Source organism: Bos taurus, chromosome 3 (genome assembly GCF_002263795.3).
Source record: "Bos taurus isolate L1 Dominette 01449 registration number 42190680 breed Hereford chromosome 3, ARS-UCD2.0, whole genome shotgun sequence".
Taxonomy (NCBI): domain Eukaryota; kingdom Metazoa; phylum Chordata; class Mammalia; order Artiodactyla; family Bovidae; genus Bos; species Bos taurus.
The window spans coordinates 58,380,599-58,396,658 of record NC_037330.1 but is presented as its reverse complement, the minus strand read 5'-3'; the positions used below and the strand labels follow the sequence as shown (position 1 = coordinate 58,396,658).

Genomic DNA, 16,060 nt, shown 5'->3' with positions numbered 1-16,060 from the left:
CCACACAATAAGAAACCCTCTCACAGGCGGGTCTATGGGGAGTTCTGGAATCTCAGAAGGCAACATAACCTAGAGGCGGGGGGCGGGGGGGTGGCGCTGTGGGGTGGGTGTTGGGGGCGGTGGGAAACCCACAGAATACATGCCTAACTGCAACTGTGGAAAGGAGAACTTTCCCAGAAAGGCTCTAACCTAACAATCTAACATGCAGCCTGGCCTGATCACAGCACAAGGGACAGAGCAAATATCAAAGGAGAGCTAGCAGTGTACCAGCCCCTCCCCGCCCAGAGGCAAAGAGGCAGCCTTGACACAGCCCGAGCCCGAAGGCAAGAGGCTCCTAGCTGCAGAGAGGGCATTTTAGCCCTAGAGAGGGCATCTTCCACCAAACTGTGAGCAGGCTCCCAGCTGCTAACCACTTCTTCCTGAGATCATGGATGGCTGACATCTGCCAGATCAGCTCTCCCGTGGAGACATACGGCACACATGCTCTTGCTGTGCAGCCAGGACCCGGAAGGTGATTAAGATGCACAGCCCACCTGAGACAGTGCACTGGCCAAGCACCTGGTCACCTGAGCTGTTCAGACCAGGGAAGGGCATAAAATGCATGACCAACCCACAGAAACTGAGCCAGAACTGTGTCTGAGTGTCTACTGTGGAAGTACGGGTCAGCAGAGGCCTGCCGCAGGGGCAGGGGCTCTGGGTGCAGCAGACCTGGTTATGGCATAAGCTCTCTTGGAGGAGGTTGCCATTAATCCCATCATAGAACTTCCTGAACTTACACAGGACTGGGAAAACAAACTCCTGGAAGTGAAAGTGAAGTCGCTCAGTCATGTCCGACTCTTTGCGATTCCCATGGACTGTGGTCTACCAGGCTTCTCTGTCCATGGGATTTTCCAGGCAACAGTACTAGAGTGGGTTGCCATTTCCTTCTCCAGGGGATCTTCCTGACCCAGGGATCGAACCCAGGTCTCCTGCATTGCAGGCAGACGCTTTACCCTGAGCCATCAGGGAGGGCACAAGCAAAACCTTGTGTGCACCAGGACCCAGGAGAAAGGAGCAGTGACCCCACAAGAGACTGACCCAGATACGCCTATGAGTCCAGGAGTCTCCAGCAGAGGCGTGGGTCAGCCTTGCCTGCATGGGACCTTTTGAAGGAGGTCACCATTATCTTCATCACCTCCACCATAGTTTGGCCTCAGGTCAAGCAACAGGGAGGGGACACAGCCCCGCCCATCAACAGAAAATTGGATTAAAGATTTACTGAACACGGCCCCACCCAACAGAACAAGACCCAGTTTCCCCCTCAGTCAGTCTCTCACTTCAGGAAGCTTCCACAAGCCTCTTATCCTTATCCATCAGAAGGCAGACAGCATGAAAACCACAATCACAGAAAATTAACCAAACTGATCACATGGACCACAGCCTTGACTAGCTCAATGAAACTATGAGCCATGCCATGCAAGGGCCACCCACGACGGATGGGGCATGGCAGAGGGTTCTGACAAAACGTGGTCCACTGGAGGAGGGAATGACAAACCACTTCAATATTGTTGCCTTGAGAATCCCATGAACAGTATGAAAAGGCAAAAAGGTATGTCACTGAAAGATGAACTCCCCAGGTTGGTAGGTGCCCAATATGCTACTGGAGAAGAGTGGAGAAATAACTCCAGAAAGAAGGAAGAGACGGAGCCAAAGCAAAAACAACACCCAATTCTGGATATGACTGGTAATGGAAGAAAAGTCTGATGCTGTAAAGAGCAATATTGCATAGGAACCTGGAATGTTAAGTCCATGAAAAAAAGGCAAATTGGAAGTGGTCAAACAGGAGATGGCAAGAGTGAACATTGACATCTTAGGAATTAGCAAACTAAAATGGACTGAAATGGGTGAGTTTAACTCAGATGACCATTATATCTACTACAGTGGGCAATAATCCCTTAGAAATAATGAAATAGCCATCATAGTCAACAAGAGTCTGAAATGCAGTACTTGGATGAAATCTCAAAAACAACAGAATGATCTCTGTTCGTTTCTAAGGCAAAACATTCAATATCACAGTAATCCAAGTCTATGCTCCGACCAGTAATGCTGAAGAAGCTGAAGTTGAATGGTTCTATGAAGACTTACAAGACTTTATAGAACTAACACCCCCAAAAGATGTCCTTTTCATTATAAGGGACTGGAGTGCCAAAGTAGGAATTCAAGAGCTACCTGGAGTAACAGGCAAAATTTGGCCTTGGAGTACAAAATGAAACAGGGCAAAGGCTAATAGAGTTTTGTCAAGAGAATGCACTGGTCATGGTAAATACCCTCTTCCAACAACACAAGAGAAGACTCTACACATGGACATCACCAGATGGTCAATGCTGAAATCAGACTGATTATATTCTTTGCAACCAAAGATGGAGAAGCTCTATAAAGTCAGCAAAAACATGACTGGGAGCTGACTGTGGCTCAGACCATGAACTCCTTACTGCCAAATTCAGACTTCAATTGAAGACAGTAGGAAAACCACTAGATCATTTCGGTATGACCTAAATCAAATCCCTTACGATTTTACAGTGGAAGTGACAAATAGATTCAAGTGATTAGATCTGGTAGAGTGCCTGAAGAACTATGGACAGAGGTTGTGACACTGTACAGGAGGCAGAGATTAAGACCATCTCCAAGAAAAAGAAATGCAAAAAGGCAAAATGGCTGTCTGAGGAGGCTTTACAAATAGCTGAGAAAAGAAGAGAAGTGAAAGGCAAAGGAGAAAAGGAAAGATATACCCATTTGAATGCAGAGTTCCAAAGAACAGCTAGGAGTGATAAGAAAGCCTTCCTCAGGGATTAATGCAAAGATATAGAGGAAAATAATATAATGGTAAAGACTATAGAGAACTCTTCAAGAAAATAAGAGATATCAAAGGAACATTTCATGCAAAAATGAGCACAATAAAGGACAGAAATGGTATGGATCTAACAGAAGATATTAAGAAGAGGCGGCAAGAATACACAAAACTGTACAAAAAAGAACTTCACAATCCAGATAATCATGGTGTGATCACTCACACTCACCTAGAGCCAGACATCCTGGAATGTGAAGTCAAGTGGGCCTTAGGAAGCATCACTACAAACAAAGCTAGTGGAGGTGATGGAATTCCAGTTGAGCTATTTCAAATCCTAAAAGATGATGCTGTGAAAGTGCTGCACTCAATATGCCAGCAAATTTGGAAAACTCAGCAGTGGCCACAGGACTGGAAAAGGTCAGTTTTCATTCCAATCGCAAAGAAAGTGAAAGTGAAGTCGCTCAGTCGTGTCTGACTGTAGCCTACCAGGCTTCTCTGTCCATGGGATTTTCCAGGCAATAGTACTGGAGTGGATTGCCATTTTCTTTTCCAGGGGATCTTCCCAACCCAGGGATTGAACCCAGGTCTCCCCCATTGTAGACAGACGCTTTACCGTCTGAGCCACCAGGGAAGTCCAATCCCAAAGAAAGGCAACGCCAAAGAATGCTCAAAGTACTACACAATGGCCTTCATCTCTCACGCTAGCAAAGTAATGCTCAAAATTCTCCAAGTCAGGTTTCAACAGTACGTGAACCGTGAACTTCCAGATGTTCAAGCTGGATTTAGAAAAGGCAGAGGAACCAGAGATCAAATTGCCAACATCCGTTGGATCATCAAAAAAGCAAGAGAGTTCCAGAAAAACATCTACTTTTGCTTTATTGACTATGCCAAAGCCTTTGACTGGATCACAAGAAACTGTGGAAAATTCTTAAAGAGATGGGAATACCAGATCACCTGACCTGCCTCCTGAGAAATCTGTATCCATGTCAAGAAGCAATAGTTAGAATTGGACATGGAACAGACTGGTTCCAAATTGGGAAAGGAGTATGTCAAGGCTGTATATTGTCACTCTGCTTATTTAATTTATATGCAGAGTACATCATGCAAAATGCCAGGCTAGATGAAGCACAAGTTGGAATCAAGAATGCTGGGAGAAATATCAATAACCTCAGATACACAAATGATACCACCCTTATGGCAGAAAGCAAAGAAGAACTAAAGAGCCTCTTGATGAAAGTGAAAGAGGAGAGTGAAAAAGTTGGCTTAAAACTCAACATTCAGAAAACTAAGATCACGGCATCTGGTCCTATCACTTCATGGCAAATAAATGGGGAAACAATGGAAACAGTGACAGACTATTTTTTTGGGCTCCAAAATCACTGTAGATGGTGACTGCAGCCATGAAAGATGAGTGCCAACAAACTGATGCTTTTGAACGGTGGTGTTGGAGAAGACTGTTGAGAGTCCTTTGGACTGCAAGGAGATCCAATCAGTCCATCCTAAAGGAATTCAGTCCTGAATATTCACTGGAAGGACTGATGTTGAAGCTGAAACTCTAATACGCTGGCCATCTGATGTGAAGAACTGACTCATTTGAAAAGATCCTGAGGCTGGGAAAGATTGGAGGTGGGAAGAGAAGGGGACAACAGGGAATGAGATGGTTGGATGGCATCACTGATGTGATGTACATGAGTCTGAGTATGCTCCGGGAGTTGGTGATGGAACAGGGAAGGTTGGTGTACTGTGGTCCCTGGGGTCACAAAGAGTTGGACACGACTGAGCAATCGACCTGACTGGACATTCTATTAAAAAAAACAAAAAACTGTTAAATGGCAGGCTGTCTCAACTGCATTTATTGAATAAGTCATTATCTATACTAATTTGAAATGCTATCTCTATCTGATCATATACTAGAGTGTCAAATAGCCTCATGTCTATTTTCTATAATCTCACTATAGATTTCTACATCAATACCATAAAACTTTACTAAAATTTCATACATTTTAATGAGTCCAGCCTTATTCCTCTTTTTCCCCCCTGGTTTTTCCTGGTGCTTCTCCCATGTTTATTCTTCAGAATGAACTAAAGTCATTTTATGGATCTTTTCCTTCTCCAAAAAAAAAAAAAAATTTCCGAAATAAAAAACAGTATTTCATTAGTGATTTCATTAGGATCATATCAGATTTAAAGATCATTCATTTAAGAAATAAATGTTATTTCTGTAATATTGAGTCAGCTAATAACAAGGTCCTTTCCCCCCATTTGCTTGACTTGTTTAAGCCATTCAGTAGAATTTAAGTTTTCTTCATACAGATCTTTTCCATTCTTTCAACAGTTTTTGATTAGCACTGATTGAGAATAAATATAAAGTTATATGCCATACAAAGAGCTGAGGCAGAGCATTTACCTCTGAAAGAGTCATTATTTAAAAGAAGTAGTTTGTAGTCCCCTCTAAATGTTGGCCAACTGATGCAAAGAGCCAATTCACTGGAAAAGACCCTGATGCTGGGAAAGAGTGAAGGGAGGAGAAGGGGACGACAGAGGATGAGATGGTTGGATGGCATCACCGACTCAATGGACATGAGTCTGAGCAAACTCCATGAGATACTGAAGGACAGCGAAACCTGCGTGCTGCAGTCCATGGTGTTGCAAATAGCTGGACATGACACAGTGGCTGAATAACAATGACTAAAATAAGTAGGGGAGCCTTATACCATTTTCTTACCAAGCTCCTCTATTTTTAACAGAGAATGTCCATTTTGTATTGGCTCAAGTTATTCTTAACATAAGCATCTCTTAACTTTTCTTTGTTCATTAAAGTTATCCATTATGACATTATAGCAAATTCACCAGTCCTTTAAAATTTACAGCTATTAAATATACTTTTGACATCACAGGCTGGTTAGGGTTACATCACACTTCGACTATAAAATGAGAATTATGGTTCCTAGTCTTAGAAAAATTTATGTATCACATAATTTTGCATATGATTTTGGAGATTTGAAGTCATACTGGTCAAAAACTTCTACCATAAAGAATGCTTGGGTTAAAATGAACCTATGATTCTAAGGTATTAATGCACTTGCTACTATATAAGTTGCTATTAGTCCTACGGAGGTAATTCAGACACAATGTACATTAGTCACACTTCATGGAGGTGGGGGCAGGGGGTGTAGGTATTTAATTTTTTTTTTAAACCCTCTTATTTTCAAATAATTTCAAACTTTACAGAAAAGTTACAAAAATACCACAAAGAATTCTTCATTCAGATTGCTCAAAAGTTACCACTGGAACATTCAATTTTAAATAATTTCAGTTTGAGTTTTTGTGTATATTGTAGCTTAAGCTGCTTAAATAAGCAAAGGACCAATTTAATGCCTAGGGAGTAATTACAATAATCTTAGTACAGGACCAAAATTACATGGGAACAATTCCAATCCCTGAATCTCTGAAGCTGAAAGATTTTCATAACTCCTCCAGCAGCAAAAAAGTGACTGAGCTCATTTATACTCATTATTTTCCCATTTTAATTCAAACATTTGGAGGTTTCACTGGAGAAATAGTATTGTTTAATTATAATGCTGCCCTAGACCTACTAGGGGAGAAGGCGATGGTACCCTACTCCAGCACTCTTGCCTGGAAAATCCCATGGATGGAGGAGCCTGGTGGGCCACAGTCCATGGGGTCGCTAGGAGTCGGACAGGACTCAGCTACTTCACTTTCACTTTTCACTTTCATGCATTGGAGAAGGAAATGGCAACCCACTCCAGTGTTCTTGCCTGGAGAATTCCAGGGACGGGGGAGCCTGGTGGGCTGCCGTCTATGGGGTCGCAGAGTCGGACACGACTGAAGCGACTTAGCAGCAGCAGCAGCAGACCTACTAGGAATGAATATAATATAGTAAATGTATTCCCAAAGATTTCCAGTACGAAAATGCAGATCTTTTATTGCTGCACATTATCTGCTAAGTGCTGGGTATTATTTTCATATTATTTTATTTATTCCTGTCAACAATCTAGCAAATTCACTTTTGCCCAAGGACACCTAACATATACCAAGTGTAGAAACCATATTCAAATTCATGTTTATCTCAGTCAAAACTTTAACTACTTCTTAAAGTTTAAGAAAGCTTATAAACAATTCTCTTAAAAACAGAGTATCGGAGATATGGGAGGTAAAAATAATTCTCTGATAAGAGGTAGTATCCCCTTCTTCCTTCCCTCCAGCAAATAACATTATGATCATCCAAAGTTTTTACCATTTTCATACAAATGTCTGAGAAACCACAGGTATCACAAAGAATGCCTTTGTGTGTGTGTTACCAATATCCAGTGGGTAGAGGCCAGGGATGCTGCTAAACATCCTAAAATGCACACTCACAACAGGAGCTCTGTGGTTCAATATGTTAGCAGCACCAAGATAAGAAATCATGACCTAAATCACTGATGAAAATGCTGAAAAATGAACAAAGTATAAGGACACACTCAAAAGACTTCCAAGCTATTAACCAACTGAGCGGACTATTGACTAACTAATAAGTATGGCTATCAACTAAATGGGAACTCACCTTCATGCTTTATTATTCAAGGAACATCCAAATACAGACATTCTAAATTCAGTTTGTGGCATGATTATTTTCCATTTAGAAATAATAATGGGCAATTTAACAAAGAACAAATGGAAAAACTCTGTCCCACAGTTCTGAATTACGTATCTTACCAAAACAGTTCTAAGAGCATCTTACTACCACAGATTAGATTAAGTCAAACTTCACATTTGAATTTTAAAATATTGCTTTGAAACACATGGGCAAATACTCATTATCTATGGAGCAATTAAGTAAAAGCAAATTAAAACAATTTCCACCTTCCAAAATAGCAACAAATATTAAAAAAGAGACAATTCAGTGCTAGTGAAATGTTTAAATAGGATTTCTAAGTTACTGTAAGTGGAAATGAAAACTGGCTTATCCCTAGTTTATTATTACCAGTCCTACTTTATAGACGAGGAACTGAAGCACAAGGAAGTTAGGTGGCTTAGCTTAGTATCACATGGCTAGAAGAGGAAGGTCAGAAATTTGAACCAAGGCAGCCTAGCTCCAGTTTGTGTTCTTAACCACTCCACTTCACTATCTTTATGTTTTATAGAACCTTTCTTCTTTTTAGCCATTCTTTAAAATGCATCAAAAATGACCAGAAGGCAAAATTAAGAATGGAAAGACTGGTAAAAACATTTACAATGCATGCAACTGATCAAGATGAGATTAAAAACATGCATATCTGAATGAAAAAGTTGAAGAATTCAACCTCTAATCAGATAGGCAAAGAAGTTTAATAATATTCAGTTAAAGCACAGTATAACTAAAATAGGTATTCATACATTTTTGTAAAAGCTACAAAGTGGTACTTTTTTTGAGAGGACAATTTGGAGTTTCTCTCAACAGTTTAAATGCATGTAATCTGTGACCCAGTAATGCCACTTATCAGGAATCGATCTATAGAAAAGTCACATGAGCATGCAAAACAACTTGTTCAAGGATGTTTACAACAGTATTATTTGTAATAATTAAAAACCAGAAATTAAGCAACTGTTTGATAATCTGGTAATAAATAAATTAGGATACAGTAGTCATAGTTGAAATATACTACTTAAAACGCGCAGACTTGCATTATCAAGCACGAAGTTCATAATATGTTGCTAAATAGGAAAAAGCTAGCTGTAGAAAAAAGGTGTACCTTTTATTTATAAAGTAATGCTTAACTTGAGGAGAGTCAAGTAAATTTTTATACTTTTTTGTAAGGATATTGTATTTTATTAATTGAAAAAAAGAAGCAAACATGATGAGAAGGAAACATTATCATTGGTTGTCTCTACATAGTGGAATTACACTTGCTATTTTTCCTTTAAACTCTTTATGCTGAGGGTTTATTACTTTTACAATTGCTACTATGTGCTGATTTCTTCCTGCATTCAGGTTAGTGTCTAGGTAAATTAACACACTGAGGTCAGGACTACACAGTAGCTATCATTAGCTCCATTTTACAGAGGTGAAAACAGCTGAAAAACTAATTAAAGTCTATTGTGTTCTATGTTGCTAATCTCTTCATGGCAAGACACTAAAAATATAAAAACATCAAGCCCAAATCATTGTAAATTCATGAGTAAAAGGCATAATGCAAGAAGAGTCTGATTTGCTACTTCACAGATGAGGAATTCCAAAATAACAGCATAAATTTGTAATCTAAACCCAGAAAATACACTGAATGTAGTAGTCTTGGAAAAAACTTCCCACAAACATTTATGTATCTAAAGACCTCAAAGTTTTACATTTGAGGCTCTGAATGTTTTCTTTCATAAAACAGGAATACATTTTATATTTCAGAAGGCACAAACCAGTTACTTTAAATTTCAAACAAATCATGTCAATTTCTATGTCAGTTTCAAAACACACAAAAGAATTATCTCATATTTGATAAATGCAAAGTGAAGTCGCTCAGTCGTGTCTGACTCTTTGCGACCCCATGAACTTTAGCCTGCCAGGCTCCCCCATTCATGGGATTTTCCAGGCAAGAATACTGGAGTGTGTTGCTTTTTCCTTCTCCAGGGGATCTTCCCTACCCAGGGATCAAAGCTGGTCTCCCGCACTGCAGGCAGACTACGCTCTGAGCTACCAGGGAAGTCTGATAAATGCAAAATATTACTATAATCTTGGAAACCAACCAAGAAAAGAGAAAACCACCTTTATAATTATCTGTTTTGAAATATATAACTGGATAACACCATTCTCTAAAAATATAATATCTGTTGAAAAGATGGAAGATTTTTAGAATAATGATAGTTCTGATGGTTCAGTTTTTTTAATTTACGTAGTAAAATTTTAAGGGAACAGTAGCGTTACGTTTTCACAGCTATTTGTAAGGCCTCCTCAGACAGCCATTTTGCTTTTTTGCATTTCTTTTCCATGAGGATGGTGTTGATCCCTGTCTCTTGTACAATGTCACGAACCTCCGTCCATAGTTCATCAGGCACCCTATCTATCAGATCTAGTTCCTTAAATCTATTTCTCACTTCCATTGTATAATCATAAGGGATTTGATTTAGGTCATACCTGAATGGTCTAGTGGTTTTCCCTACTTTCTTCAATTTACGTCTGAATTTGGCAATAAGGAGTTCATGATCTGAGCCACAGTCAGCTCCTGTAATAGTTGTGAAAAGAAGAGAAGGGAAAAGCAAAGGAGAAAAGGAAAGACACAAACATCTGAATGCAGAGTTCCAAAGAATAGCAAGAAGAGATAAGAAAGCCTTCCTCAGCGATCGATGCAAAGAAATAGAGGAAAACAACAGAATGGGAAAGACTAGAGATCTCTTCAAGAAAATTAGAGATACCAAGGGAACATATCATGCAAAGATGGGCTTGATAAAGGACAGAAATGGTAGAGACCTAACAGAAGCAGAAGATATTAAGAAGAGGTGGCAAGAATACACAAAAGAACTGTACAAAAAACATCTTCATGACCCAGATAATCACGATAGTGTGATCACTCACCTAGAGCCAGACATCCTGGAATGTGAAGTCAAGTGGGCCTTAGAAAGCATCACTACGAACAAAGCTAGTGGAGGTGATGGAATTCCAGTGGAGCTATTTCAAATCCTTAAAGATGATGCTGTGAAAGTGCTACACTCAATATGCCAGCAAATTGGGAAAACTCAGCAGTGGCCATGGGACTGGAAAAGGTCAGTTTTTATTCCAATCCCAAAGAAAGGTAATGCCAAAGAATGTTCAAACTACCACACAATTGCACTCATCTCACATGCTAGTAAAGTAATGCTCAAAATTCTCCAAGCCAGGCTTCAGTAATACGTGAACCGTGAACTTCCAGATGTTCACGCTGGTTTTAGAAAAGGCAGAGGAACCAGAGATCAAATTGCCAACATCTGCTGGATCATCTAAAAAGCAAGAGAGTTCTAGAAAAACCTCTATTTCTGCTTTATTGACTATGCCAAAGCCTTGGATTGTATGGATCACAATAAACTGTGGAAAATTCTTCAAGAGATGGGAATACCAGACCACCTGACCTGCCTCTTGAGAAACCTGTGTGCAGGTCAGGAAGCAACAGTTAGAACTGGACATGGAACAACAGACTGGTTCCAAATAGGAAAAGGAGTACGTCAAGGCTGTATATTGTCACCCTGCTTATTTAACTTATATGCAGAGTACATCATGAGACACGCTGGACTGGAAGAAACACAAGCTGGAATCAAGATTGCCAGGAGAAATATCAATAACCTCAGATATGCAGATGACACCACCCTTAAGGCAGAAAGTGAAGAGGAACTAAAAAGCCTCTTGATGAAGGTGAAAGTGGAGAGAGAAAAAGTTGGCTTAAAGCTCAACATTCAGAAAACGAAGATCATGGCATCCGGTCTCATCACTTCATGGGAAATAGATGGGGAAACAGTGGAAACAGTGTCAGACTTTTTTTTTTGGGCTCCAAAATCAGTGCAGATGGTGACTGCAGCCATGAAATTAAAGGACGCTTGCTCCTTGGAAGGAAAGTTATGACCAACCTAGATAGCATATTCAAAATCAGAGACATAATTTTGCCAACAAAGGTCCATCTAGTCAAGGGTATGGTTTTTCCTGTGGTCATGTATGGATGTGAGAGTTGGACTGTGAAGAAAGCTGAGTGCTGAAGAATTGATGCTTTTGAACTGTGGTGTTGGAGAAGACTCTTGAGAGTCCCTTGGACTGCAAGGAGATCCAATCATCCTAAAGGAGATCAGCCCTGGGATTTCTTTGGAAGGAATGATGCTAAAGCTGAAACTCCAGTACTTTGGCCACCTCATAAGAAGAGTTGACTCATTGGAAAAGACTCTGATGCTGGGAGGGATTGGAGGCAGGAGGAGAAGGGGACGACAGAGGATGAGATGGCTGGATGGCATCACTGACTCGATGGACGTGAGTCTGAGTGAACTCTGGGAGTTGGTGATGGACAGGGAGGCCTGGCGTGCTGCGATTCATGGGGTCGCAAAGAGTCGGACACGACTGAGCGACTGAACTGAACTGAGCGTTACCTAGTTCAACCCCCACCATTATACAGACAGAGTCCGGAGAAAGGAAGTAATTTGTTCAAGGCCTTGCAGTTACTAAGAGACTAAAGTGGGAGGGACTCACTAAGGGTTCAGGATGGGGAACACATGTATACCTGTGATGGATTCATTTCAATATTTGGCAAAACTAATAAAGTTTAAAAATAAAATAAAATAAAAAAAAAAAAAAATAAAGTGGGAGGGACTCACTCAGGCTTTTTGACTCTAAACTAGAATCTTGACTTTGTAAAGGTATTACCTAATAATTTAATGGGCTACTTACAGTACTTTGGGATCCTGTTCTCCTCTGTACGAATGGGGCCTTTTTGACCTAGCAATTTCAGAGAGCAAGAAACTAATCTCTAATGTATTATCTCTATTCAGATTTTCTAGAGTAAATGTTTTCCAAGTTTCCCTTCTTCTCCATCACTCACTCACAAATGAATTACTATTTGGAATTCCAAAGTAGAAAAGAGTATAAAAGTCAAGCTCCTCTGGTTAAAAATATGCAGAAATTCTGCTTTGACTTCTTATTTTGTCCTTGAAGCTTCTGAAATACTTTGATGGTATTTTAGGTCTCAGAGAGAAAGATATATACATATACACGCTACCTTCTCTCTCTCCATCTCTCTCTCTCAAACACACAGGGAGCAAACCAAAAATGTTAAAGTCACATGACATAAAACTAGCATAAGTTCTTAAATGCTTAAGTCCAGTTTCTGCAGTCATCTTGTCCTCTACCAATCAATGACAAACATCTCATAGGCCACACTTTGAGGAGCAATGTTCCAAGCAAATCAAAGCTTAAAAGATGCTCCTCATCTAATAAGAACATCTAATATACTAAAAAAGAAGTCAGAAACTTACTTCTTATCAAAAAATGTTGAATTTTCTTTTCTTTTTGTGAATCCATTGGGTAGAAGTTTTAAATTAATACCTTGCTTTCGAGCACGATTTTTCATAAAGTACATCTAACAAACAAAAACAAACAGACAAATTAATTTTCAAATAGCTTAAATTCCAAAAGCACATAAAACAGTGTTTAAAATGTAAGTTAAGATTTATCGAATACTTATGCTTCACAAACTACAATAAACAGCAATATATCATTTAATCCTCACAATATTATGAAGCAGGTACTATTATTACTCTCATTTCTGCTATTTTAGAGATGTAAAGCCTACATTTAAATCCAGGTCTGTCTAACTGCAGTCTGTGCTTTTAACCATATATCCTATAAGCCAAAAGAAGAATTTCATGGGGATTTTAAAAACATACAGGTTTTAGCAATCACAGGGATTACCTATATAGTTTTTTTTTTTCTTCTTTTTTACTGATGGTTTCATACCATAGTTGGCTGTATATATGCCTGCTTCTATTACTAGGTAGGTAGCTCATTCAGGGAAGGAACTATGGCGCTGCCGAGTACAAGGCTTAACTTAAAAGTAGCCACTGATGTAGGATGTACAAAATGAGGTATGAGAATTCTAGCTCTGACATGTATTATTCCACTGACCACGTAGGTTGGTTGAGCTGAATTAGTCAACTCCAGAGAGTACTGAAGGAAGTAATATCATCAACGAAGAAGAAAGATCACTCAAAGAAGTGGCAAAATATAAATGCAACTTTTTAAGTGAGTGGCATCTAGACTTTGCAATGTACAGAGTTAGACAATCAAGTCAAGTCAAGAGGAAGGGAGGGTCAGTAAGAAAATGACTTAAGAAATTACATGCAATTTCACAGTGCATAAACTTTGGTTTCAGTAATGACGGTGATTATAAGGACCCAACTCTCCTATGGAAAACATCTAAGAATGCTATTTGCTATATATATTTGTGTAAATATTTTCAAAGATCACCTTAAAAGCATTGAAGAGCTGACAGAAATGGGAAACTACAGGCCAATGTTTAATGAAAAGTGAAACTCAGAGAAGTAAGCAAAAAGCACTGAAGCCACTTTTGCTAATTATGGCAAATATAGGCTTCCCCTTTCTAGAGCCTCCTCAGCAAGACAGTCAAGATCTAGTAATGTTTGTGGAAACTCCTCTCAAATGAAATGAAACTGAGTCACAGAATGATACACCCTCAGGATAAGGGTCACCAGAGCATGCTAGGAATTTTTTTTATTAGTCTGACTGGAACAGGGGGAAAAAGAAAAATCCATTAGAAATCATCTAGCCTGGCCATGGCAGTCCATGCTCAGACTTGAAATGATTTGCCTTGCTTTGGGATTAATGTAATCTTAAGCCTTCAACCTGGTTTAAGATAGCCTAGATCTGCAATGCTTCTAGGTATCTGGTAGAATAAAAGAAGGCCTATTTATTTATTCCAGCCTTCAAACAATTCTCATAAGTAATTTTTAAAGGGAAAAATAAAAGGAGTACTCAACAAAAAATAAATAAGCATAACCAATATAAGAAAATCAGGGGGTCTTCCCTGGTGGTCTAGTGACTAAGAATATGCCTGCCAATGCAGGTTTGATCCCTGGTTAGGGGACTAAGATGCTATATGCCAAGGGGCAACTAAGCCCAAGTGCCACAGGCACTGAGCTGTATGCTGCAACCACTAAAGCCGATGCCCTGTAGAGTCTGAGCTCTGCAACAGAAGCCACCACAATGAAAAAAAAAGAAGAAGTAAGCCTCAGTACACAGGAACCAAAAGAGAAAAAGAGATTCAGTTAAGAGTTACAGATTGTCAGAATGGAGAAAAACTAGAAATCAACAATATGGTATTTTGAAAAGACACACAGAACATAAGGACACAGAAAGGCCTAACGTAAAAGTGAAGGACAAAATACACCAAAGGAGGGAAATAGTTTAAAAACAGACAAAAACACAAAAAGCTAGAGACAAAAAGGGTTACAACATAGGGCCAAAGGTTAAATACACCAATAATTTCCTGAAGTATGCATCTAATAACGTACCCTTAAAGCATATGAAGCAAAGCTACCTGATCCACAAGGAGAAACATACAAATCCTGATGATTTTATCTATTGGGAAGTATTAAAATATGTCTCTCAGTAACTGGTAGAAGAAAGAAACAAACAAAGAGAAAATCAGAAATGTTATAATTTGAACAATGTATTTAACAAACCTGACCTAAAAGGAATATGTTTAGAATAAGACATTTAGCAATTGCAGAATACCTCCCCCGCTCCTCCAAGAAAACAGGGAACGTTACAAAATTTGACTATATGCTGGGACATAAACACAAGTCTTAATGTATTTTTTAAAAAATGAACTCAGAAAAAAATATGTTCTTTGACCATAATGCAATTAAGCTAAAAATAATAAAGGATATAACAGAAGTCAAGAGGACACAGTAACTAAATAGAAAAGGAATCTGTAATAGCAACTGATCTAGAAAAAAAGACACAAGTAAGCAATATCACAAATGATAATACTACATTTCCTACAGACACATTAAAGAAAATGTTATGAAGAACTTTATGCCAATACATTGGAAAAGTTAGGTAAAATGAACAAATTCCTAGGAAAATGTAGTCTTAAGACAAAATAATGACGTGAGACAGAGAAAACCCGAACAGTCCCATTAATGGTAAAGAATAAACTTCTGCAGCCTATTAAAAAATTATATCAAACTCCCAAGGGAGAAATAATCCCAATGTTAATGTATTTAAGAACAAAATGGAAATATCAGCAAATAATTTTATGAAACTGGAATCACATCAATAGAGAAACTTAAGAATACCAAAAAGGAAAATTAGAAGTTATCTCACTCATGAACAGAAATGCAAAATGAATGAAAGGATAATGTGTACACACGTATAACACAACGGAATTCTGCAAAGTATAAAAAGCATGATATGATAATAATACACCATGCAAGTTTAGCTTAAAATAGAAAATCACCTAAAAGATTATTATTCATATTCTTATTAGAATATTATATATTAAAATAATAATAAAATATAGAAAAAACATTTGATAAAATATAACCATGATTCATGTTAACATGTGTTAGCAAACTGGGAACAGAACTTCTTTAATCTAGATATCAAACTATACCCACAAACTGAAAAGTAAACATGGTGAAATCTTAAAACTTTTCCCTCTATGATCAGGGTTACAAAACAAAGACAGAAAAGAGCTAACATAAGAGGCCTGAAACTTATCCTTAGAA

General features: G+C 38.7%; 1 protein-coding gene across 1 annotated transcript in view; it reads right to left on the bottom strand.

Moving 5' to 3' along the window:
* Positions 1-16,060, bottom strand: part of ZNHIT6 (zinc finger HIT-type containing 6) — a 61,853-nt gene that overhangs the window by 39,634 nt on the left and 6,159 nt on the right. Inside the window, exon 5 of the mRNA XM_002686285.7 lies at positions 12,785-12,888. Within this exon, the coding sequence (XP_002686331.1) occupies positions 12,785-12,888 (104 nt within the window). The remainder of the gene's footprint in view (positions 1-12,784; positions 12,889-16,060) is intronic.